The 27,367-nt window shown below is 34.7% G+C and overlaps 1 protein-coding gene across 25 annotated transcripts in view; it reads right to left on the bottom strand.

Annotated features, from left to right (window-relative positions):
- The window catches only part of SLMAP (sarcolemma associated protein), an 82,898-nt gene that overhangs the window by 5,692 nt on the left and 49,839 nt on the right, over positions 1–27,367 (bottom strand). For 7 of the 25 annotated variants that reach the window (XM_086755892.1, XM_086755891.1, XM_086755894.1 and 4 more), the window contains 12 exons: positions 27,059–27,227; positions 26,923–26,973; positions 26,347–26,397; positions 22,450–22,512; positions 17,229–17,285; positions 13,741–13,821; positions 13,419–13,478; positions 7,696–7,818; positions 6,862–6,936; positions 4,343–4,663; positions 2,864–2,981; positions 1,094–1,265 (listed from right to left, as the gene is read on the bottom strand). In XM_086755892.1, the coding sequence (XP_086612018.1) occupies positions 1,094–1,265; positions 2,864–2,981; positions 4,343–4,663; positions 6,862–6,936; positions 7,696–7,818; positions 13,419–13,478; positions 13,741–13,821; positions 17,229–17,285; positions 22,450–22,512; positions 26,347–26,397; positions 26,923–26,973; positions 27,059–27,227 (1,341 nt within the window). The remainder of the gene's footprint in view (positions 1–1,093; positions 1,266–2,863; positions 2,982–4,342; positions 4,664–6,861; positions 6,937–7,695; positions 7,819–13,418; positions 13,479–13,740; positions 13,822–17,228; positions 17,286–22,449; positions 22,513–26,346; positions 26,398–26,922; positions 26,974–27,058; positions 27,228–27,367) is intronic. The other 18 variants (XM_086755901.1, XM_086755903.1, XM_086755902.1 and 15 more) reach the window with 10 other exon arrangements.

The raw sequence follows: 27,367 nt of genomic DNA, 5'->3' as shown, positions 1-27,367 counted from the left end.
CTTAAATACCTACACAGTCAAATAAGTACAAAAATCAATATTCTGTACAAAGTACATCAAACACTCTTCCCACACAGCAAACTCAAACATAAGAGCAAGAAAGGCATTAAAAAATATTATGCCGTATTACTATCATGCCATAATCCTCAGCGTGGGTCAAGTACAGACAATACTGGGTGAATGCGTCTCATTTTCCTACAGTACAGGCAGCTTCTCCTCTTTCAAACTCACACTAATTTTTTTCTGTAGATCTCAAGCTTTCTAGTAGTCCTCATGACAGGAACTAGTAAGGTCAGAACCAACGACTCTCAGCACTGGCATTTACCACAAATTTAAAAGATTAAGCATCTTTACACATATATCTGATTACAAAAACACAGACTAACAAGACCGGGTTTTTGAAATTCTGAATGCGGTAAGGAATGTGACATGGATGAATTAATGACAAAGCAAAGCAAAGGACTGCAAAAGAAACTAAAAGCAGTGACTGGGCAAAACTTAACTCAAAATGCTCATAAGAGAAAGCAAGTAATTGTTGGAGACCATGACCTTCTTCCAGCCCATCTTTAGAGGCTAAGCAGATGAAATACATGCTCTAAATGCTATCTTTTCCTTAGGCACTTGCTAATCATATTGAGCAGCCTAGTGATGCAGTAAGATGAAAGGAGACTTCTGTAAAGAACATGTGGTTCCATTGCCAAATAAAATAATTTAAATCTAACTAGGAAGATCATACTGACTAAAAAGAAATTAATTTTGACCCACAATAGCTAATGAAACTCTGTATCATGATGTTCAGGAAGACTCTGAATAAGAGTGTACCTGTCTGAACAGCTTAAAAGTAAATTCACTGAGGTAATGCACAAAAGTAAACTTGAAGAAGTTCCCCAAAGACATGCAAGTCATTTTATCTGAAATCTTTTTTTATTTAATTCCCAGTTGACATATTGTTAACTACCATAAAAGTACTCACAATAGAAGTATGAGAAAACTTCATTACTAGAAATCTTACATTCTTCCTTTTCTTTTGGCTTAAAAATCAAAGTCATTAGGCATTATATTATCTCAAAACAGAAATAACATTTTGTGTTACCTCTTTCTGAACATCTTTTGCTTGACTCTCAGCTTCACTGAGTTGGCTTTTTAGACTAGCTGCATCCCGCTGATGTTTTTCTCTCAAAGATCCCATCTGATTTTCAAGTTCCTTTCGAGACATTTCAAGAACACTTATATCGCTGGTTAGCGCTAAACTCTGCTTCTGAGAGCTGAAAAACAAAATCCAATTGATTCTTCATGTGTTTTAAATTTAAACAAACAAGATTTTTTTAAAGTACCTTTCATCCTCCAAAGCTTCACACATTATTTTTATTTATTACGGAAATATTAGCTTAGAGCAATCGCAGAAGTGCAGATCACCATGGACTCCCTATACAAAGTACCGATACAAAAGGCTGGTCACAGTTTTGCTTTTAAATGTATGTGCTTAGTCTGTACAATTAATCATAACTAGAATTTTACTAATGTATCATTCATAAATTTTAGTTTATTTCATGTTTTATTTTCTAAGTATTTATTATATACTCCAAAGTATTTTGAAACAAATTTGTAATCAGAAGTAGCCTGTCCAAGGCTTTGAGAAGTATTTCACTTATTTGCACACACACTTCTTTGCTTACTCCAGTTGCATAAGCTAAAAGCTAGTATATTCTTAAAGTGTTTAGTACAATTGTGTAATAGTCATAGAAAGCTTTAAATTAAGCCTAAATTAAACTTCAGAGTAATAACTTAACCAATTAGTATTAGTTTGTGCCTGTGCAAGACAAAGAAAAATAACAGAGATCTCACATATTGCCATTATGCAAATCCCGTATTTGCTCATGTGACCTTCCATATGGAAAAAACCCAAACAAGTGGAAATCAGGGCATGATGGAACAAAAAAGAAAGGTTTGATTCCTGTAAAATAACACATTACTTCTAGAGATGTTTTACTGTTGAAAATTTCAAATTTTTCAACTAGGTTTTACAACCGTGAGGAAGCCAGAAGAAAAAAAAACAAAACCAAAACCAAACCAAACAAACAAAAAACCAGAGATATCTAAGCATGATGCTAAAATTCTGACCCACAATTTAAAAAAAAAACAAAAACAAAAACAAAATAAAAAAAAAAATCACTGTCCCATATTTACTTTGTGAATGAAATTCCAATATCTGAAACTGAAAAACAAGATAACAATGGCTGATGAAGGGATAAGAGGGGAAGTTACTTCTAGGCAGAAGATTTAGATAGCCTTTAGCAATGTCATGTGCTCAAACAGCAAAAGATGTACAGTAGAATAAAGTACTCCTACACCCTAAAATCCCTCCCAATAGGTATAGAGCTTGCAATAAAAAGATCTGTATTATTCTGTTAAGTAAAAGATGATACAGAACACTGTTTCTGCCCATCGTTACTATTTATGATGTGACAGACTTCCATGAGACACACTGAATGTTGAGAAAATTTTAGGTTAGGAAATCTATGTGGTTTACTGTCTTTTAAGTAGAAGGATAAGTGTTAAACCTAAATACTTCCACAATGCACATTTCCAAGTCCTTATTAAAAGCAGAGTAAGTCAGGTTACCTTATGAGCATATAACATGACTGACAAGTGATAGAGAAGCGTTTGCAAAACAGAAAAAATAGCTCAGTGTAACAATTTGGCATGAAAGTGTGCTCAGCCCAATACTGTGATATAAATAAGACTTCAATACATTTATTGAAACATCATCAGGCATTTAGTACCACTTTGGGGAAGAAAAAACAACAAAAAAACCTCTTCAGTTACTATTTTACCTTCCTAGACAAATTCATTGTCTCCTTACCTAGAAAGCTCCTCCTCCTGTCGCTGAAGTTCAGATGTAAGCAAAGTATTTTCCTTCCTTAGTGTAACACATTCAGCTTCCAGAGCACTCCACTCTGCCTTCAACTTTTCAAGTTCACCTGCAACAAATAAAAATTAATTGAATTGAGTAAAATTATTTCATGACTGCTCCAAGTATCACCAGCTAATAAATGGAGGAAAAATTGGTATCAGTAGTAAATCTCAAATACACTTGATTATAATCATGTCATGTGAATTCTCTCAGAAGCACCTATAAAACATTACAACATCTTCTACTGTTACGAGGTTTGTGAGCCACGTTGTTTTTTTTTTTATGCAAGCTAGTGTGCTTTTTTAATGGAAACTAGTGGGGTTTTTCTAAGGCACAAAGGAGTAGAAAACAGTCTGTTTATGGGTCTACTCTAGTGACAGAAAAGTGTATTTCAAGAAAAAAAATTTCCCAGTTTCAAAAACAGCAAACAACTAGAATCACTAGATACCATGCCTCTGCTAAAAGAAACAGAATGTTTAAAGCAATAACTAAATGTTTAAATGTTTAAGTTCAAAGCAATAACTAAAGGATGAAAATGAGACCTTTGAAATAAATGAGTCCCTAGTAAAACAGATAAAAATCAATGCTAGATACATCTTAGTAACAAAGTGACAGACACTGGAGTCTGAACCAGAAAAAGGCTTCTCTGAGAACTTCACAAAGATTAACCAATTCAGAATGTAAAGCATATTTTACATATGCCAGTTTCTCTGTGGCATGGACAAAGTTTCAGCATGAGCTTCTGAACTCTATGAGCAGATTCTCCAAGACCTGAAGCAGCAGATCTCAACTAACCCTCATGAGATGTGGGTGCATTACAAGTAAAGTGAAATGCAAAGAAATGAGCCTAAAAGAAGCCCTATGCTGGCTCAGCACAACATATTTGTGTATCTCTACCTCACGCGTCCAGAATAAAGCTTGAATTTTAAATTTGTTTTAACATTTTTGTGTCAAAAATGAGATGGTATGAACAGTTTTATTAAGCCATAAAATAGTTATTTGTCTCAAGTAAAGTTTTGCTAGAAAAATAAAAAGGTTAGAAGCTACCCATTTATGGGCTTAAAATATACAGAAGTTACACAAGTCCTTTCGGAAATCTGTTGCAGGATCAATCCCTCAAAGAATACAAGTTTTCCATCTTTTATAAGTGGAATTATACTTGGTCTACTTTTGATAGCAAAGGCTACCTAAGCTAATTTAAGCATAATTGACAATTACTATTTAATGAAGTGTGCAAAACAGCTTTTGTAACACTACAAGCCTTGGCTCACAGATATAAATACACACACGTGTATATACAGAGAGACACAGTAAATGACTACAGAGAGACAGATAAACAGTGATTTGAATGACTGACATTCATCACGTCGTGAAGGATGCTACTGTCAGCCCTGGTCTGGGACAAACAAGTCCCTTTTAAACAAGTACCTTTCAAACGAGTAGCCTCTTCCTTCTGCTGTTCCTCACACTGCTGGCATCTGAGCTGAAAACTGGCTTGCAGACTGACAATTTCTTTTTCATAATCCGAGGCATCTTTCCGCCACCGTTCGAGTTCTGCTCGCACTGTTTGCAGCTCGTCTTGCAACGCAGAAATATCTGTATCTCTTTCCGATGCTGTCTTTTCTGCTACTTGCTGAAGTGACAGAATCTCATTTTGAGCACTGACTAATTCATTTCGAGTGCTTGATATTTCATTCTCCTTTTCCTCACAAAGATTCTCAATATCTTCTTGTAACTTTCGCAACTGAGCTGGAAAGCATACATTAATGTTAATATTTTTTAAAATTGTATTTACAGGAAAATCTAAAAAACATAACTCCCTTTCTCAACTTCTGGTGTTTAACAGGACTAAAGAATCCCAATGCAATTGAAAATGATATTAAACGTGTCAAATGCTGTACCCTTAAAGAGACATGTATGTAGGGTCAGGTATTACAGAGTCAAAAGAAACAAGAATTATGGTTGGATGAAGCTTTCTCAGATGGGATTGTGCTATGTGTGGGATACTAAATCAACTCTTCAAAATCTGAAACCAAGGTTCAGATCAAACTTCACTGCAAGCAAAGTAAGTATTATGGAACAAGGACACTGTGAGGTTCGGGGACAAGAGCAAAAGCAGGAAAGCTTCCGTGACAAGCCAAACAGTTGCAAAGTTAGACTGCAAATGTTTGCCTGTTCAGCAGGTAACTTATGATATCTATAAATATTTGAGGCATAGAGTCCAATTTCTACCCCAGTCTCATCATGTGGTAAAGGAAATAATAATTACCTTTCCTCTTTGCAAAAAGCATTTTTCAAAGCACAAGATTAATGTCGAATTGAAAGGGGCAGCTGCACTGAATATACTGAGCTATAAGTTGTCCTTTAGCATTTACACTTTACTGTAAATGTGTAGCAGTCACATACATGCTAGGTTATTTCACATTTCTGCATAAAACAAACCTTATAAATTATTCCCATTCAAAGCTGTTTCATTATTAAACACAGCTCTGAACAAACTACTTTTCACAAACACACATGCAAATAGAATCCAGTGCAAACAGTTGGGGGGAAAAAAAAAAAAGTACAGTACAGAGGAAAGGGAAGTATGAAAGAAAGAAGAACACAATTATAGTTAAAAACCTTGACTGATGCAAGCAAAGCGTTTAATTTTCCCAGTGTCTTTGTTTTGCTTTTTAAAGAACACATACCAGAGTGCACACGTATTTCATTGATTTTTAACATAGGAAAATGCAATTACTAAATTACTGAAGAACCGCTCTGAGAAGAAAAGTGCCAAGTTCTCAACATCACTTGAAAAACTATTATAAGATATGTAGAGGGTCAGAATTACACATTTAAAATGAAATGTTTCAGAAGTAAAGGGGAAAAAGGACAGCATGGGGAACGCAAGTAAACTTCATAGATTTCTTGTAATTATTATTTTTTTTTCCTGCATAGAAATAACTACCAAATCTTAATTTATAGCTTTTGCTATAGCATTTTTGACTTGGAAAAATTTCACTACTAGCAGGACAAGATTAAAAATTGCTCCTCTTGTTCTGAAAATGAGTATTTCGTAAGCTCCTCTTTCTTACAGGAGCAATGGCAAAAAACGTAAATATTCTTTGCTAACATTCATATAAAACAGTGCTATTATATAAGCTTCTCAGTGTAACCAGTGTATGACAAGTACCACATTCCACAACAAACTACTGCCCATAAAAAAAAAAAAAATTGCTAAAGCTATTTTGATTTCCTAAGGAAGTGAGGATTGTTAGTCCCTCTGCCTGTCTGCGCATCTGCCTTCCAACATTTTTCGACCCAAACCAAATGATACGCTGACAAAGATACTAAGGGATGAAGCTCCTACAAGTTTCATAACAATCAATGGCTGAGTAGATGTTCAAACTAATGCTTGCTCAGGCCGACAACACGATACAGAATATTTGATACAGATTTTACATTTTGCTGTAATTATTTTAGGCTGAAAAAGCATGATTGGCCATACTGTTTTTTCAAAAAGCACAGACAGTGTCTTTCTCTATTGCAGAAATTTTACTGCATGCTCTGATGGATGCAGATCTGGAGCGATTAAAACTTTATTTAAGAGGATTCTACCAATGAAGTGAAGAGATTGAGGGCACAAAAGAGACTAAACTTTGAGTGCTCTGAAGATAAAATAGTCACAGTAAGATCATTCAAAGCTGAAAAAGACTGGAGGGAGAGGAAGGAGAAGAGACATTCATTACAGATTAGGTCTTTTGCATCTTCTAAGTTATGACCAGAATAGTAGGAATTAACAGGAAACATTTCACAATAAAATTCAAAGATATGGTGAAATAAATCAGGTTTTTAACATACACTCAATTCACATTTTCCTTTATCAGTGCTTATGGTGCCGCAGAAACAAACAAAGCTATATATGATCCTTAAAAGAGTGAGGTGAAAAAAAAAATATTTCCTACCTTGCAGAACATTTATTTGCTTGTTAGATTCTTCAACTTGCACTCGATATGCTTTTCTCTCTTCTTCCAATAGTGCTACAAATGAAAGTGAAAATGTGCCCAAAAGTTTTTGTTAGTAAGAAGTATTTCAGTTGTAATTAATTTTAGTTACAACTTCCCCTTAACTGAAAAGATTAAAAAAAAAAACCAAACTATTTCAGTAAGTTATCAAAGCTAGTAACTGTGTAAGTAGTTTAATAAAAACAGTAGTTTAATAAATAAAGACATCATTCCATTATTGTGGTAGTATTACAATTAATTTGAAATTAATATAATCTATTGCCTGATCCAAAAACTCCATGTGTGCTAACTGCAAACTGGTGTGCAAGGAGGGGAAAAAAAAGCTGTTAATACATCCCATAAAGAACACTGAACAACACGCAATTAAACTGCATTTTACCAACCCTCAGTTCTGCTGAGGATAATGGCACAGCTACATATCTGATAGGCAATCTCAACAAAGAACGACCACTGAATACATTAAATTATGTGCCTTATCTGACTGAAACAAGGATTAATCAATATCTGTAGATGTATATATTTTATAAGGATGAAATACATGGAGTTCAAGTACATATTCCACTAATAAAAAATGCTGGTTTATATTGAACCAAAACGTCAGCGCTCAATCGGACTGTATATAGAGTCCAGAAAAAATGACATTCTGTGCAGCAGATGTGAATACTATGAAACAAATTTATCTAACAGTCAGCAAAACTGGACTCCCTTTTAAGACTACCTGATAAATACAGTTTTAACAGACACCCTAAACAACCAAGTTGAGCTGGGTCTCACCTTGAAGTTCAAAGCATTTTTGTCTACTTGTCCTAGCTAGCTCTTGGGCTTCAATCAGCTCCTTGTGCAGTTGCTGAATTTCTTGCTTAGCCTCAGTCTCTGATTGTGCACCATGCAATTCATCTGACAAAAGAACATTTTCTTTAAATCATTAATTTGTACATCATTTTAATTTGCACTGCCATGTGATGATTGGCAATTTTTAAATTCAAATCACTAAAAGTGAAAGGAAAATCAAAATTGGATTAGGTAAATATTAGCAAAAATATTAATATACTTTTAAAAGGAGGAAAACATACACAAGCTTCAAAGCATTCACGATATACAACATGCAGTAGAAAACAAAAAACAACAAACAAAAATTAGAGAGTTTATAAAAACACTATCTAGATTGACACAGCCTCCCGGACTGATGAAAATGAAGGAACAAGCAGCGTAAGTCAATCCTGGACTGTGTTTACACTTGTCTGTTTTTAAAAAGAAACTTCTCGAACCTTCTCTTCCAGCACACACTTACCAGCAACGATCCTATGTCCCCTGCCTCCCAAGCCCACCCTCCCGCAGTCCTGCTCCTAACACGTGTCCCAGCGCTGGCAGGCAGCGTACCAGGACACGCACAGACCCAGCCTTGTACCGAGGGGTGGGTACTGCCAAGGCAGCTGCAAGAGATTCTGCAGAGCTCCTACGGGGTTGTTTGCTGCTGCCAACTGGCTTGCTACTGTGCAAGGCTTGGCTTCCCCCTCTCCCTCTGTGGGCCATAACTACAAGGAAAGGAAAAATTTAGGGAAATTTTCTAAAATAAATTTAAGAAAATGAAGAAAAGTCTACCCTCCCTTATTTCATTCAGTGGCTTAGTGAATACTAAGCTAGATTTTGCCCTTAAATTTTTTTTAAGTATGTCTTAAAATATTAGGTATACCTTTAACACAAAGAGATACCTATGCATGTTATTAAACTCTAAATAAAAACATTTGCTCTTCCCTACAAGTTTTATATTAACTAAAATGCATATTAAATACCTCTTGGGCTTGTAAGAGATGACTTGCAGTCACAGACAAATTAAGTATTTTTAAAGTTGAAGTTTTGGGGGATTTAAAAGAGGGAAAAATAAGTACTTGTAACTAACAGCAGTGTCCTCTAATGGGCACCCACTAGAAACCAGATGTGGCAACAAAGAGGAAGACAACGCTCCAGCCAGCAGGCATCTGCAACGCCAGGAACTGGATCCAGGAAACTCTCATTCACTAAGTTTTCCTTAAGCAGTGTCTGTGTGGAAACAGACCTTTCAATAAGCACAAACAGCATTTATAAACTATACAGGTAGAGGGCTAAAACTTTATATAAAGCCAGTTAGGTAAGAAAGATAAAGGAGGGAAATCAGTGAAAAAAGCCCAGTTGTACATCACAGGAGAGGGAGAACAATCGGGTAGGTGTGTTACACAGCTGACTGGTTAATAAACATCTACCACTACAGCCCATGTGGAGTTATGATAAAGGCACACTGCTCAGAATAAAAACCCCTAAAGATAAATTACTTTGGTTGTCTGGACCTTTCACTAAAAACAAACAAAAAAAATAAATACAAGCTATAATTTAGTTCAGCATTATACTTTTGACATCCATATTTGACTGCATACGTCACCAATAAAGTAACTATAAAAAATAGTTTGTTGTTTTCTGCATTTAAAAAAATTGTTTATCAAATCATGTAAAGTACTCACACTGTATCCCTCTAAGAAAAGAGGCTGTGTTTTTCTTCTTCTCTCAGTAATTAATTGTGGGGATCGAGTACAGCTGAGGGCACACATGTGCTTTTAGACTTTTCCAGAACAAAATTATGAGAGCAGAAAGAACAAAGAGGACTACCTATTTCACCCAAATACTTTATTTTATAGTTTGAGTTCCAAATCCCCGTTTCTCTTTACTGAATATGTTTTGTTCTTAGCTTCTCATGGATAAAGACTTGGGGCAATTAGACTTTCAATTCTCCTTAATGAGGCTGTTCAGAAGAAATGGACGAGGAAGCTGACAAATTATGCTCAAATCATGCTTGATGAAGAAGCAGTGTCCCAAATCCAACAATAAACACCCTAAATGAACATTCTGGGGGACAGTATTTTCCAATCAATGAAAGCAAACATCATAAAAGATAATACTGCTTCAAAGGAGAAGAGGAACTCAAGGGACAAAATAATCAGTTTAGCAAAGGCACATCTTTCCTACTCAAATGCAATAGGGGAATTTCCATATGCTTCTAAATCAAAAGCCAAGAAATATAAGCAGAAGAAAACAGCTTTTCAGTCTCATACAAACTGAAAATGTCTTTAAATGTCTTTTAGTTCCAAGCAAATATCATTTTTGTGCTAACTCTAATTTTGAAAAAAAGTTCCTTAGTGCGCAGGATTGCTTAATTTATAAATAAAGGAACTACTAAATATCATCAGGCTTCGAATTAGTTCCCTCAAGAAGCAAACTCAACACTAAAACTTGGTTGGAGAACCAATGTAAAAGGCTGCAATTAAAGAAGTATTAGAGCAATTTCCAGAAGCACTCAGCACTGGACTAACTGTTCTCAGCGAAGTCTAAACAATTCTATCATTAATTACAACAGGGTCCCAAAAAAAAAAAAAAAAAGAAAAAAAAGAAAAAAAAAGAAAAATCAACAGTTTGAAAACTGTCATTCACTTATTCTAGCTCATGGAAAATTTTCATCTGTGATCAGATTGTTTTCCATGCTACAACAAAGGTCCTTAATTAACACCACTTTGTTTCATACATACACAATGAGGTTTTCCTTAGTATCAACTCTACTGGTTGACTTAAAATTGTTTAAAAAATTAGCACAATCTGTACAAATCATTCCCAAAGCACATGAAAATTTCTCCTCCTTCAGTTTGGCCCAAGAAAAGAAGTCTAACCCATGGTTTAAGTTTTTGGGAAAAATGACCATTTCCAAATCCTTAAAAAATACGATGTTGTGTGAACGAACATTTTGCAATTTCAGGCTCTATAAAATAAAATGTCAATAAAGTCAAAATAAAAGCAAAGCTCAAGATTAAATTAATATTTACAAACATTAAGATATTAACAGAGTTCTGCTTATACATCTGCCTGTACACTTTTGTTTCGGTAACAGAGATTATACAGAGCCACACATAGGCTGTGGTCTTAACTGATCCCTTATCTGTATGTGCCTGGCCTGTGGAAGCAACTTTATGAGAATGCTGTGTTTCTCCAGGTCTCACAGTAGTTCACTTTCAGAATTTTTCAGAATTCCTCAAGTTATTCAGGTGACTATTTTCAGAATACTCAGGTGAAGCCAGATAAACAATTAAAACCCTGTTTTTTCTTCACCTTCATAAGATCCACATAAAATAATCTGAATCATGTATTTAAAATAAAATATTTGGCTATTGTAACATAAAACAATGGTTCCTAAAATCAACAGACAGTTGTTGGTTTTCAAAGTGTGTTACATAGACTACCACCATTCAGCAAATAGTCAACTGAAAACACTTTTTATTAAGACCCCACGGATCAGTCTTGTAGTTACTAGGAAGCTATAAAGGAAGTTGACAAGAACAAGACTACTGACTTTCCAGTGATATTTATTGTTTCTTTCCATTTGTTTAACATTTATCTGATTTTTACCTTTGCAATAAGTAGTCAGAAACAGCCTATCTAAATAGAAGTGTCCAGGGAACTGTTATTAATTGCTAATGAAGTTGCTAACCTCATGGGGAAAAAAAGCAGTTCTACCTATCTGTGACAGCTTTTCCCCTTCCCCTTTTGCCAGATTCTGACTTATAGAAAGTTAAAACAAATCCTGAATGCACTCAAAATTTATTGATGGAAAAGACACTTGGAGGAAACTACAGCAATTAAAGTCTCTATCGTTTTCTTGTTCCATAAATTTGTTTTGTAAATTCCAACAGTTAAACAAAAAGGAACACTGCCTTTTCCAGCAGCCGTTTCCACATTCCAAACAGCGGCCAGATCAGAAATGTTCTCACTCTTCCTTAATTATATGACTGCATAACAAATCCACTTGAAAGTCTTTCTGTGGCAAACAGGATCCTTTTTAGGGCAAAGTCGGCATACAAAGTAGCTCTCTGACAAAACCTCAAACAAAACTGTGGGTTTATGGGCTCTTCATAAAAATTACAAGGGCAAATGATTCATTGTACAGATATTTTTTAATGGTTTCATGAGAGCAAAATAAGAAGGTCCATAAATAGCCTCAAGAGAAAGAGTTGTTCCAATTATTTTAGTTCATTGCAATATGCAATTCAATAGCAAACTGATCTATGCAAATAGGTATTTTTCTACTTATTTACTTAGAAGGTCAGTAATGGTTATGGTTTAAATAACCTCTGAGAGTTCAGTTAACCCTCCCTGCCAGTTTAATATACCCTGGACAGAGAAAGGGTGACTACACCCGATCCTTGCTACGACATGAGACTGTTCTAATCCAGGAAGCAGAATGCTCACAGCAACCTTATCTTGGTCTTGTGCTGCTAAAAAAACCCCACCTTTTTGACAGAACTTCAGAAGACTTCACTTGCATATAAGCAGAATTCAGGAATCAGTGGTTTACCAAAAATAAGACTACCATAATCACTACAAACAATATTACCAGATTCTACCTTCTAACAGAGGAAGTCACTGAATATAGTTAATATTAATTGCAGACATTAAAGCAAAATCCAAATGAATCCTCAGTATCTCAAACACTCCTTTTTAAACTGCTTTGCTGAACTGATACCCACTGGAAAAATATCAAACTCAAGTTTAATTTTGCTGTTTGGAAATATATATAATAAATGCAATTTTTGGAAGTCGTTCTGTCATAAAATTAGAGAAGTGTAAACGACTACAGGAAAAAGGTGACTTTACAGATGTCTTAAAATTCATTATGGTTTCCTGTCTTTCTGCACCATGAAGAACCGTGACATTCTTTTTACTTGTGATTCTGACATAAGCATCAGTTATCAGCTCTTATCAAATGTCTAATTGTAAATAAAGCTTAAAATTAACTTTCAGGCTGCTGAATGTAACAACTAATTAATACTCCACAAAATTTTTCAGTTCATGAATATGTAAATATTAGCTTGCTAATCAAGTTTTAACTACATACCTTCAGCGTAAAGACCAGTAGAATAATTAATTTTATAGCTATGAAGCTCAAAGCCAAGGCTCAGCAATAATTTTAAATACAGATCCAAAATGAAATTCAAATCTTGAGTGTGCTAACTAAAAAAAATTCTAGATTTTCTTTTTAACTTTTGAGATGCAAACTAGGAGAAGCATTTCTCACAGTGATGGAAACTATACAAGTAAAATTTGCTAACGCTTAAAATACGTCAGTGACAGAATAATCTCTCCTCCTCACAGCTATTAACCCTAACTTAAGTGTATGCTGAAACTGTTTCTCAACTCTACTTGAAGTTACAGCATGTAAATTCCTAGAACAGTGTTTGTGAGAGCAGAAATTAGCTTTAAGTACAAATTATTTCTATACTAACTACTAATACTTAGAAGTATGCTTTCCACATCCCCCAAAGGAATCATTATTGATATTTAAATGCAACTCTTTTGTCCTACCATGATTAAAACATTTGAATTTCAGCACTCTACTTTGATGCACATTTGATAAAAAAAACAAGTAAACCAGATATATATACAGATTATGCTTCTAAAGTTACAAAAATAAATTTGTTTACCTTTTAGAAGAGCTACTTTAGCAATAGGTTCATTTAGATCTTGGTCATCCATTTGGGCATCTGAAAAAAAAAAAAAGCCTCACATCTTTGAGAGAGCAGTTAGATTGAAGATAGTTTTCATATATACATTTTTTATGTGAAGAGAAGCTTTTACGTTCTTACTTTACAAGAGTTAATTACGAAGTCACAAAATAGACAATACCGCTCTAAGCTTGTATCTGGCTCTGCGTAATACACATCTCCTCTGGTCTTTTAGAAAATTCTCGTGATTAAGTGATTTAATTCAAACTAATTAGATGTTACAGGAACCTCAAACACTTACCTGTAGTGTCGTCGCTGCTTTTTTCCTTACTTGGACTAAGAGTGTCCGACAAATCAGACTCTTTGACTCTTGCTTGATTCTCTGTAACGTAGACAAGAGAAATCAACTAAAATCAGTAAATGCTTTGTGCAGACTCTTTAATCATAATTTCTTCTACACATCTATATATTTAACTACTGCTAAATGTCAACAGAAAACAACATAGTTGAAGAAACACCTAAGAACTCGGTGGTTGCTTATTTCTTTGTAAGTCTGGGCTAAAATGGAATCAGCATTACCACAGTCATTAATCCAGCCCAGCATCTAACAGGGGATGCAACTGCCTCCCGCACAGCTTGACCTTTGTTAAAGCTGTATTCTTGCCAGTTGGATCTCTGTGCAAAAGCTGATTCAGTCAGGGAACAAATAAGAAAAGAAAACCAGAACAATACAGATACTATAACAAGTCGTAAAGAAAATGCTGTAAAGAATAAAACTGTGCTTTAGTATTTTGGACAAATAAAATAGCAGCAACAAGTCTTGTATACACTCTACTGTTAAAAATAAGTGGGTATTAACCAGTAAAGAATCACAGCAATATAAATTAATACACTAATTTCTAGAAAGAATTTCCAGCTCAAATTATATTAAGAGAAGGCAGTCTATGTTCTTTCCACAAAAAAATACCTTCATGAATTGTCTGTTCATACACAATTCACCACATTATGACATGCAGCTTAGCGAAGCCAGACAGTTGGTTTTGTTTCTTTTTTTTTGTTTTGACCAGTTCTAGATTTTTAACGGAGACCAGACATTTTCAAAAGGTAAGGGGACTTAATTATACTAGCACATCCTTTTCCCCACACAGAAATATCCCAGAGTAAGAGTCTAAACACTTTACGAGGCTGTAATTTTTTTTTTTTTAGTAGTCATTCCAGTTCAGTTCTGACGGGTCCATTAAACAGAAGTACACCATAGCTAGGCTGGGGAAACCCAGTAAGTTTATCAGTGAGGAACCATGTCACTAACATGCAGGCGAGGTTATACATAATGAGGTCTTTCTTGGCTGACTATGCAAAGCCTTGGTTTGACAGCATCGCCGCCCACCTATAGAGTAATAGAGGTTTCCTCTGAGTCTCAAGTTCCAGGTGGAGAGATATATATCAAAAGGCATAATCACAACATTCCCTGTAGAGACTTTACTTCTACCACACATGCAGAAAACCAGAGCGAACACAAATAATTTCTTCACATATAGATACTGTACGTGCAACAGAAAAGTACCAGGATATGGGAAGAAAGATGAACAGCAATAAATAAATTGTGTTATACCAACAGAATTAGTATATGAAAATATGTAAAAAACAAAGGAGTAATGAGAAAGCTTGTGTGCATCATTTTTTCAAGTAACAAGAGAACAAATAGAACTAAATACCCCCAAACTGAAAGAAGCAGAAACTGAAGACAACCTGTGCACTTACATTGGAAAAATCAACAAGATGACAAAAGACAGACAGGTTAATGGGGAAAAAAAAAAAGTTTTCTTCATCTAACATGAAAAGTTTTCTATTTCTCTGTGCCAGAATAACATCCACTGATACACGAAACAGAACGCAAGTACAAACAAAGCAGCTGATCAAGAGCCAGACTCTTCCAATCTTAATGTAACTGAAATCACTGGAGAGGGAGAAGGGGAAAGCACCCATACACTTAAAGTGCATTAGGGGTTCGGACCTGGCAGCTGTTCCAAACATCTCTCATATGACTTCAGCAGACTTAAAAGTTCATTATGACTGGAGTAGCTAAAAACTCCAAGTTTGGCGGTGGTTCTTGGTTAAAACAAAAAAGGTACTTTCCTATTTTTAGGAATATGGTTTTTAAGTAATATCTAAATATGTTACAATACAAAGCATTTTACACGCATCACACAGAATCAAGCTCACAAGACTGCCATTAAACTGAAATAATTACTAAACCAAGTAATATATTCTTTTTAAAGTATTAAGAAAAGTATATCCTAAAAGCCTCACCCATGTCGTTTCTATTAGTGGCCACTCCAGAGGTGCTAAGCTGAGCAGTATCTGTATCCAACTAGCTTTACCATATCTGGTCATACATGGAAACACAGCTTTCTTGCTCTGAGCAAAATGGGAGGAACACTGCAAGGTCCAACCACTGAATTAAATTATCTCTCTCCCCACCTCCCTCCCGCACTTGCCCTCCCACCACCCTCGGGTACACCAGCTTTTTCCTCCCTCCTATCCTCCTCCCCCTGAAACAAGGAACAAGATGAGGCACAAGAGGAAAGATACCTCAGTTTTTACATCTGAAACAGCAGAAGTCAAAAAGATAAATGGTTTAGAAACCTGCTTTCTCTTCTGGCACTAGAGTCATAAGCACAAAACTCTTTCCTGTACTGTATTATTTCACAGCAGTTGTCCCTATTTCCCATAATAAAACTGAGCTGAATAAATATAGCCAAAATGATGAAGTATATTAAAATGTGCTGACATCATACTTACTCGATGAGTTAGAATACATTAACAAACACTAAAAATAGCTCACCGCTTTGCAAGATAACTGGCATGCAAGTGTTATGTTACAGTTATTGTATGCATTCTTTTGCCAAACATGGCGTGTTGTCTATAGCTTACTCATGTACAGAAATAAATTAAAGGTGCAGTTTCATACATTACGAGAAGATAAACCAAAAAGTCACTAAAATACCAGAACTTTTAACAAGCTAACATAATAATACAGTAACACTTTGCAAAAGGACAGAGGGTAAAGAAATGTGTTAGTATGTCTAGACCTTAATAAAACGCTACAAGAGTGGAGCCAGTCTACAAGTCCAAACAATCTTACATTATTAGAGAGATAGGAAATACAGATCTGCACACTTTGGAGCATTCCTGACTTTGGGATAGCAAGATAAGGATGACTGTGCCTTGACAATATAAATATTTTCTAATTAGCTCCTTACATTTTACTGCTTTTATACAGAAAAGAGTTAGAGATGCACATTTATATTTTACTTGGAAAAGGTATGTTTAGGAGGTTAATAGTTATTTTAAAGTTATGAAGGTGTAAGCTAGAAAAAAGTAAAATTAAAATACACTTTTATTTAAAACTTAAAATGAGGCCAAACATTATTTCTATTTAGTTCCATAATAAAAAGAAAAATCTCTTTGAAATTTATAGAGGCACTAAAGATTTAAATAAATTTATAAAAGTTATTATACTCTTTAAAATGTACATTGAGGTGATAACTCAGTCAAAACTGAGACTAGCATTTCATGCACTCAATCTTCAAAATCTATTTCTTTTAAATCTTTTTACCCTACAAAAGTATTTGGAGCAGAGTTCATTAAACAATATACCTCCCCTTCACTTTTTTTTTTTAAGTGAGTATGCAACAAAAAAACCAAACTGCTAGTTTAAGACAGAACATGCACTGAAGTGACACAAAAACATGCTTCAAAAACAGTTAAATAATCCAGAAGTCTAACCTTTCAAAAGCTTTGTTTCTTCCACTTTGGTTAGATGTCCTTCATCTATGATCTTGTCTGCCAAACAAAATAAGTGTTACTTTCCAAGCTCAAATTAAGCAAGCTTTTCCCTGCACACATCCACGCAGACTACATTCCATGACCAAATTAAAAGCTGATAATATTACTTCCTACTCAGGCTTGAACAAAAACTTTATTCTGGCATAGAATAATGAAACAGAGCACACAAGCCTACTGGAACTTTGTGATACAGTGCCTAATTGTTTCTTCTGCAATTTATTAGCTTACATTATTAATGCTTCAGTTCACTAATGAGAAGTAAGGAAAATGAATTTTTATGACTTTTAAAAAATCTAACCGGGATCAATAAATAATTAATAAATTTGAAAGTTATAGTTATCAAAAAGGGATTCTAAGAGCTGGTTGCCTGAAATAGATAATCCACCAGACAGAAGAAATCTAGAAATATGCCACAGTAGAACAGCAATTGAGAAGCCACTTCCACATCACAACTTCTTAAACAGTGCCTATGAAAGGTACACAGAAATGGCATTTCTTAACTTAAAAGAGGGCTGCACAAACTTCGAAAAAGTTGTGCATACATCACATTCAGGTTCACCAAAACTGAGTTTAAACATAAGATTGACAGGGAAGCCTATTCATGTATGACAGGTGCATAAAAACCTAGAACATGGAATTTGAGACCAGATTGCTAACTTCATCCTAACTCCAGCTGGGACACAAAGGCAAACAGTAACACCAAGGGAAGAAAAGGTTTGGATTAATCAAAGACACCAAAAGAACCAGTAACTAATTTCTTTTTCAGAGGAGATTTCATTATTTCAAATTACTTGACAACCAGCTAGCGATGCCAACATGCAAAATCATCAGGAGTCACATATCTTACAGATCACATGAACATTTCTACGCAGTAGATCTTGCCATTTAGACAATGCTGAAAGCTGTTAACACCCCCTGAAACACCAGGCCTGAAGCTGCCTCTGCCCCCACTCTGTGCTCTCCCTGCCAGATCCCCGAGCATGCAGCAGGGAAGTGAGTTTGCTGGTTACCCCATGTGCTGCTAACAGAAACTGAGACCCAGAGAAGACTGGATGAACAGCGCATACAGGAGAGCTCAGATTAAGGAAGCTAGGTGAGAGTAAATATTTTTCAAAATTTTACTTAAAAAAACCAAAACAATAGTGAGCTTTAGTACAGCTTCAAGTAGCTCTGAAGATTAAGAAGTCTCTGTACTCTTCCAATGGCATCTTGCTGTAACCATGACAATCTAAGGACAGAGGCAGGACATCATTTGCATGGAGATATCTTTCAGTTCCAGACAGCAGATAAGCTTTCAGACAAAAAGCCATAAGGTCTGAAGAAGGGTTTGCATGGCCAAAAGCTTGTCCTGTCCCATTCCTGCCCCCACAGTGAGACAAACCAGTCTCCGTCTACTTTTAGCTACAAATATCGTCCTGTATTCCTATAACATTTTACAAATACTGCTTCAGAAACACACTGAAGGGCACACTGGATTTTCAGGACTGACTTTGGGTCTCAAGTTAACTGTAGGAGATCACTCGTCATCAGTCTCGAGTTCATCAGAGCTAGAGAGTCACTGTGACTAGACTGAGGAAGGCACTGTGGAGGGAATCAAGTTACTGCAGCCACAAGTGAACAGTTACTGAGTGATATTATGAGCCCTCTTCCATTAAAAAAAAAAAAAAAAAAGTTAAAAATCTGTAAACAAAAGTCTTCATATTTGATTATTCCAGGACTCAACTGAGGCTGGAAGGCAAGTGGGGAGGAAGTCGGCAAGAACGCAGCTGAGGAGTTCTGCCCACATGTCTGAAAAAATTAGCTGAATGAAAAAGCCATACACTCAAAGGAGCTATCAACTGCCTGATCGGAAGCGGTAACACCTCATCTGTGCTAGACTGTTAGCTTAAAATAAGCTTCTATCATCAGTTTACAGAAGAAAACTTAGTATTATGAATTGATGGATCTTGGGAGTTTTCACAATTCAGTAACTGTTAAAATCAGAATCATCAGAGTACAAAACAAAGAAACTAGTCTTCTTGACCCAGGTGTTTTTTTAAACTTAAACCTTTGCAGCAGCTTTTTACGCTTTTAAGAATTCCCAATTTCTATGACTAAAAAAATCTGCAGACTTCTTTTTTTTTTCTTTTCCATGGTGGTTTACCGATTTCTAGTCTCCATTATGAATTTCAACTTTTGTACAGAAGTTTTCTTCTTGACGCTACCTCTTCAGCAAAGAACTTCAGCAGTAACACACAAGTCCCCTTGCAGAGCGTGACAAAAAGCTGGTACAACCAGTGTCTTTCACTTGGTGGCTGACATCTCTCCGAACTTAAAAAACAAGTAAGCATTCTCTCTGTTTTCGGAATGCTAGCATTAGTATATTTCAAAGCCAACAAAAAATAGTTTATTTCAGCATGCCTGTATATATTTAGACAACAAACAGAAAATTGGATATTGATGTCACTGAGTGAAACAGAATCTTATTCTGCACTCCGTTACCAGCCTAGTCACTATAATTGGTCAAATCCAGAGAACAATTGGAAAGTAAAGGTAGATGTACCTGCATCTTTTAAACTTCCCTTTTTCAGATCTCTGCATATCTTCATATTACTATTTCAGAAATCTTTGTCATAAACTTGATTTTTTTTTTTAACTAATCCACATTTTTCCTGAATCAAGATGCGCATTTTTGTCTAGCAAAATATAAATCAAAGTCCTAGCTTTAATTTCTGGCACAAATACTTTTTAGTTTTCATGCTATCCAATCAGTACTTAACTAAACGCTAAGAGTTATCTATATATATAATAAATAATAATATTTTTTACTGAAACAATCTGCTTTGAAGTTAAGCTTTCAGTTAATCTTTAAGACAGTCTATGTTTCTTTTTGCTGGGGAATGCAGTTCAAAGGCAGGTTTCCTTTACATTTTTAGGTGTTTCCGATCTTTTCAAGGTACGGACTCCCCTTCAGATTTAGGTTGCCTATCGCTATGTGTAATATAATAGCAAAGATCTGTTAACATTACAATGATCACTTAAGTAACATACCTTCAAAACATTTATGTTTTTGTATCAAATAAGTCTTTGAAGGAGGCCAGTTTTGAAGACCAGTGAAAGGAAACCCAGCCCCCAATACAAAAATTTCAAACCATATGAAAAAAGTCATACTAAGTGGCTTTAACTTTACTTGTCACCTGCAGGTCATAAATTAATGGAAAAGTAGAAAACAGTCATTCAATCCATCCAAAAACTACTTAATTTTAGAGAGATAAACTTTAAAAAAAAATTAAGTTAGTAAAAGGGCAGGAAATTGACTTGCATTTAAAATCATAAAGGCAAAAATCACAAAATTAGGAGCTAAAGATAGGAAGCTAGTCAGGGATCCAATCTTTCATCTATACATCATCACCATTCTGGTAATAACTCCTACCACGTACTAATCAAAAGGAAGCACCATGACTTTTGTTGTTGATGTCACTGTTTTTCACTAGTGGTTACTGAAAAAAAAAAGTTATGAAATGAACAAGAAGTGAACTGGATGTAATGATCAGAAAGTAACAGACTTCCCAGATCATTCAGAGCAAGATTTTGTAACATCCTACAGATGTTGTAGATCAGTACAGGTTACTGGATGATATAGTCAGCCTGTTCTGCTTGAAAAATAAAAATAATGAAAACAAAATCTTTAGGAGCCTACAGAAGCCAGATTTTATAAACAATGCTACCCAAGTTAAGCATTCAAGTTGGACTGCAACTAAGATTTTAGTGTCCTATTGTTTCTCCCTTACCAAAAAAATTCTAGGGTTAGTATCTTGAGGTCTTGATTGTTCTTAACTGAAGGCAACTTTCAATTGCCTTATACCTCTGTAGCAACTGTTGGTATGAATACCAGATTGTTTAATAATCTCATTTTCCTTCCTGTGTTATCTTACACACTCCACTTCCTTGACTCAAGGTGTTTTTCCTCATTTCTCTGCTTGGGCTTTCCCAGTGCTTCTTCCCCGGAACTATGGGGATGCGCACTTTCCCTGCTGTACCAGCACAAGTCAGAACCGTCTCTTCTAGACAAACTGCACAGTTGTCTCAAATCTCCTTTGTTTTTACATTTCTCTTATGGTTTGCAGAGCCTATAGTTTTAACTCCTCTGCTTCTATTATGAAACAGCACACTTTATATAACACAACCTCAATGAGTGATTCCTATTTCTGGTATTTTAATAATATTATTATTTTTTAAATAATAAACCTGCTCCTCTGCCAATACCTAAACTTCTGTGAAAAAAAAAAGCATAGTGTTGTACGATGAACTATATTTTCTCTCAATATTTCCAATCTTTATGATATTGTTCTACACTTAAGTATTTGCTGCATGTCTTAAAGCTACAGTTTTTGGTTATCTCTGAAACTATAATTCTCTGTGCTACAAAGAAGTTTTCTCTGAAGTTTAATAGCACTCTTATGTCGTCATCCTAATGATATTTTTCTCCCAGTGCACAAAAACTGTTAACAACTTAAGTTTTTCTTTAATTATAGATACGCAGACTGCATTGTTTCATTACTCATTTTCAAAAGCCATTTGCATTGAAAAACATGTTTCTCATTCCAGAATAACACATCTTTTCAAGACCGGTATTGCATATTTGTTCTATTGTTCTTAGAAGAATCTCTTAGATTTCCACATAAAAATTAAGGTCTCGTTTTCCTTTTTGTTCTTTTTAACAGCTAATTTGAAGAATGTGTAAGATCTTTAATTATCAAAGAAATTATAGACCTGCGAAATGAAGAAAAGTCATCATTACCTTATCTCTGTCCTACTGCTGCCTGTGATGCTTGCTTAAACTGACAATGTCAGGCTTTCAACTTCTTACTTTGTAACAAGTGAAAAATTACACTCAGTTTTAAACATGGTGTGGCCGACTTTTTATTGGTCGGAAGACAACAACAGCTTAACTACTAAGAAGATACAATGTGATCATCGCTTTGCAAGAGCAAAGATACACTGACTACTACAGGCATCTGCTTACTATCACAATGCCACAATTCCATGCTTAGAAAATTTCTGCTACTACAGAAATATTAAATAGTAGTGACAAATTTTTGTTTTTATCCACCTTTTCTGGGTTTTCTGGTTTGATTTTTTTTTGTTTTAAAGCAAATGTGATGAACACTCTTGTACTCACTCTGACATTCTATGAACTGATGAATAAAAGTGCAGTCCCCTCCACTCTTTGAAAGAAAGTGCTCTAGTAAAGAAAGAAACACTTAGGTTTACACCTTCTCATCATTTTCAAATTGATGCAACAAAAAATTTGAAAGGTATATTAGCAATATTTGTAAATGTGTATTTACAGTGAACTTTTGAAATCTGGGTTAATATGCAAGCAGACAAGACACGTAACTGAAATGATGTCTGAGTGATACTTGAAAATAGATTACTCTTTTCAACTGATCAGAAGAAAGAAGTACTTTAACTGCATTTTAAAGGGTACTTTTAAATACTAAAACCTAACAGCAATTCTGGAACATAATAAAGAGCCCCTTACCTCAATAGAAGCTATTAAAAAAAACAACTTCTTTTAACAAAATTTAGTAAGAACCAATTAATTATTAAAAGTCCAAACATCCTACATTTGGCATTTGCTGTATCATTCTTCTAGGTTAGGTGATGACAAATTACTTCCACTAAATTTCCATTGATGACAACATAATTTAGGCAAAAATACTAATGCACATGGAGTTATATTTAAATCACAGTAAATTTAGAATACAAATGATACAGTACTGAAACATGCAACTCCATAGCACTGAAGTCTCTAGTTCCTCCCATTTGTTAATTCATAATCACAAATAACTGCAAATAGCAAATTCAAACATTGAAGAAATAAGAAAGATGTATTTAACCTATATTCTTCAGCATTTTATTTGCTTTAAAAGGGCATTTAGTAAGTTTTTCTTCATTCTTCATGTTTGAAGACATGAAGACATATCTCTTGAAATGCAACAACATTTATTTTGAAAGTGTTATTCAATAACTCCCTTTACTTTTTAAACAAAGTTTCACTGCACTGAAACAACAATTCTTGAAAGGAGGACAGTTATACAGCAGAGATCCTAAAACTGGGCTCAATTTCCAGGTCTTTCTATGAGACTTTGTTCAGCTCCCAACTCCATCAGAACTTTGCATCTTCAACTAAAAAGGTGCTAACACTTCCTTTCTAAAGAACCTCAAAAATCGTTTGAGCTCAAGAGTCTCACAATCTAAAAAGGTTGCTTTTTAGTAAACAAATCGGCAAAATGTGCTACACTAACAAAATTGTTCAATCATTAACTTCCAACATCAGAAGCGTAGCCATTAAGATCAAATATGTAATACTAAGCTTTACTATATTCCAAAGTTACTCTAAAAAGTAAACTTTTTTCCTAACCCACAAGGACAGGGCTTTTAAAAGACAGCACCATGGCTATAACACGTATTTTCCATATTTAAACTTTTTTTTTTTTTTTAGGCTTTTAACATGATCCTGTAAGTGACAAATTTCTCCTGTCTTTCTTTATATTATATACAGCTCACAAAACTTAAATATGAAAGCTAGGTGTGATGCAACTCACCGAGAAACATATCACTTATTTAAATAACTCAGTTCTACATAACCTTTCTTAAGTGGCTTGATGTGTAAGTTACTCTTCTGTACCAGAATTTCTGCATGTGCAATGAGAGAAAATGAATGCCTAACCATCATCATCATCATCCACTTTGTTAAAGGAAGACTCTAGAGAGACTGTAACATGAGTTCTTAGTGCCTCTACTTGAAGTATAGCTCTTTTAATGTTACAGACAGCTACAGGAAAAAAAAAAAGTTAATTTAAAAATCCTTATTCTTGGAACAGATACGTAGTATACCTATAAACACAGTTTGAGGACTTCACCTCAAGTTTTGAGAGTTGGAGAGACAAAAGAAATCTTAAAAAGCATACTCATTTCACATTGTTTTCCTAGCATTTTCCTCTGATGAAGGCGAGGGGAAGGTATAGATACCTTTTTATACAGCTAGAGGAGACTTTTTTGAATTCCCTTACAGGCTATTTAGCACAAAACCCAAAATTTTTGAATTTTTGACTTCTGTGAAGTCTTTCCCTTATGCAAAACATCTACAACCTCTTTCACTGCCAAAGTTGCTGAATCTATGTTATAAACCCTAAATTCTTAGCTCTTCTAAAACAATGCAAGACTACTCAGGGAAAAAAAAAAAAAAAAACAAAAACAAAAAAAAAACCACCCCAAAAAACCCAAAAAACAACACAGTAACTGCCTCCTGCTGCTTTCAAGAGAGCAAAATCCAAAATCTGGCAGAGGAAATTACTGCCTATTTGTTGTTATACAAGGGCAAGATAAAGGACAGGAAGACACAGAAAGGCACAGACTGTCATGAAGAGAACATGGGCCAGCAAGTTCTAGAATGCCAGAGAAATGTGGATGGATGGACCAGGTATAGCAGAGATGCAGAATAATGTGGTACAACAGATAGAATAATGGAAAACTACACTAAAACACAGAATAGTATGTGGTGTGGTAGATTGTCAGAAAAAGGTGATAGACTGTATAAACACACAGAAAGAGAACTTGAACGAGCAGTTATATGTTGTCTATATTCACAAAGGAAGATAAATTGCCAGACAACTTCCTAAAACTCGTAGGTTTAAGCTTAAGTTCTACTGTTACTCACAGGATGGAGGAACCTATTATTTTCATGTATCCATCCCGATGACATTTTGACTCTTATGCAATCCAAAATAAGTCAAAAAGGGATTACTTGAACTTTGACAAAAAAAAGTAAGTATCTGTGATGTAATTATATTTGTTATAATCACATAATAATTCAAATTTAAAATAGTATTATTAATAGTTTTTAAACTCAGACTGATAAGAGGCAGCAGTATTTTAAAAACTAACAAGACATTCCTGACAAAAATTGAGAACATCATATTTAATGATCTACTTAGATTAAGGGGAGGTTTTTGTACAGTTCCTGTCGGTATTTAACAGTATTAACTTATTTTATTTTGCTATTAAGTCTCCCTTAGTTAAGAAGCTCTTCATTTGAAATACCAAAAAAGGTAAAAAGCTAATAATTAGAGCATAGAGAGTTTTAAAATCTTGTTTCAAAAATGTATATAACACTGTGAATATTAGTTAAAAACATGAGTTGTCTACATAAGTGCCCCAGCCTTCCAACTAATACTACCAGCCTTCCTCAGAGCTTTCGCTATATAGCAAGACACAGCAAATGCTCAAGAAAGCTACATCAAGGAAAAACTTAAAATTAATGTAAGAGGGCAAATATATCGTAGCCAATGGAACAATTTAGTGAACTTAGAGTTATAGCTGGAATAATCTATGCTATATGTGATATTTGGCATAGTCTTATCAGACAATTTCATTTAAAGAAACTTCAAGTGTATGTTAAGACATATTAGTTAAGATACTTAGCTGTAACTAATTAGTCTTAATAAAACCCCACCAGTTAGTTCAATCTGTATTCCTTCCTGTTTTACATAGACAGTCCTGAGTTTTAAAGAGTTAGTTTCCACTATTTATATATTTAATATACTCACATTTTTCAAACATTATAGCTAGAAAAAAAAATATATTTTGTTGACTTCACTTACCATACTTAATTTACTAGAAAAATGATATGTCTGTGTTGCAAAGGAAAACAAAATTAAGAGGAAAAAAGTCAATGAATTTTCCACTTTCTTGTGCCACAAGTAGGACATCATTCAAGTAGACTCCTACTGATTCCAGTGAGAGTCCAAAAACAAGAGGGAAAAAAAGAAAAAAAAAAAGAAAAGAAAAAAAAAAAAAGACTGCTTCCAAGTTGGCTCGCTACGTTTTACAGAACTTTCTAAAAATACCTAGACTGAAAGTCTAAATCAAAAAACGCTGGTCAGAGGAGTGGACAAATTCCATTTCATTTTTAAAGAGAATATTATTCAAAGTAAAACTTTAGAGAACATTTTGATTTTGTTCAACTTCAAACATCAATCATAAGACAAAAGGCAGCCTTAAGATACACTACCTTTCTCTGTGCTCCCATTAATTTTAGGTATGAAGTCGTCAACTTGTATGCCTAGGATTAAGAAAGCGTATTATTTGTGGAACCAAGTAAAATGGTTTGGGTGTTGTTTCCTTATAAATACAGCACTGTGAAATGCATCTGGCTTTTCATACTACCTCCTTCTTCTAAGTACCTAATCTAATCAAAACAGGCAAAATTTCATGTGTTTTCCCACACTACAGATCCTGTGTCCGTTTGTTCAAATATACATGAGGTTACTATCATACAAAGAATATTTTATATATTATATACATAATCCTTCAAGCCTTCAAAATCTTGGAGCTGCAGTGGCACAAACAGAGCTCTAAATTGAGCAATGACCCAGAAGACTGAACACTCACGACAGCAGTGCCCTCTACTGACATTCTGCTGTGGCCACGTCTTTCAAAGTTAACAAGTGATATCAAGAAGATGCACTACTGGGATACCTGTAAAACATTATTTTGCCAGACTCTCAGACCACAAGATAATAATTATAAATGTAATTGAACAGAAAATCTGGAAACCACCTTGAAACAAGAAACTGATCACACCTACCTAAGCTGTTGTGTTCTTTAAGAGTTTTCTCTTGAAGATGTTCTAACCGTACTGTAAACAGAAGTCCAAGAAAAAGATATTTCACAGATTAAAAGAAAAACAAATAACCAAAGTTTCTTCCCCACTAGTGACTAACCTTGCAAAGCAGTTAGTCGCTCATTGGTGAAGTCATTATCAGCCTGCAAAGCTTCTATTTTTGCCTGAAGCTCTTGCTCTCTCTCTTCCATTTCATCTATTTTATGCTGCAATTCTTTTTTCTCAGCCAGGCCTTTCTGTTGGATTTCTTCTTGTCTTCCTTCTGCTACCTGCTCAAAAAAGATTTTTAAAAGCCCCAACAAATAAAAATTAGCATGTAAATAAGTTTCTTGATTTTTGTATAACTAAATTACATAAGTAACTTTCTTTGATAGTCAAATAAGGAAAATTGAAACAATGCAAAATTTTT

Source organism: Chlamydotis macqueenii, chromosome 10 (genome assembly GCF_036417535.1).
Source record: "Chlamydotis macqueenii isolate bChlMac1 chromosome 10, bChlMac1.mat, whole genome shotgun sequence".
Classification (NCBI taxonomy): Eukaryota; Metazoa; Chordata; class Aves; order Otidiformes; family Otididae; genus Chlamydotis; species Chlamydotis macqueenii.
The sequence above is the reverse complement of the archived record's forward strand: the minus strand, read 5'-3'. Positions and strand labels throughout refer to the sequence as shown.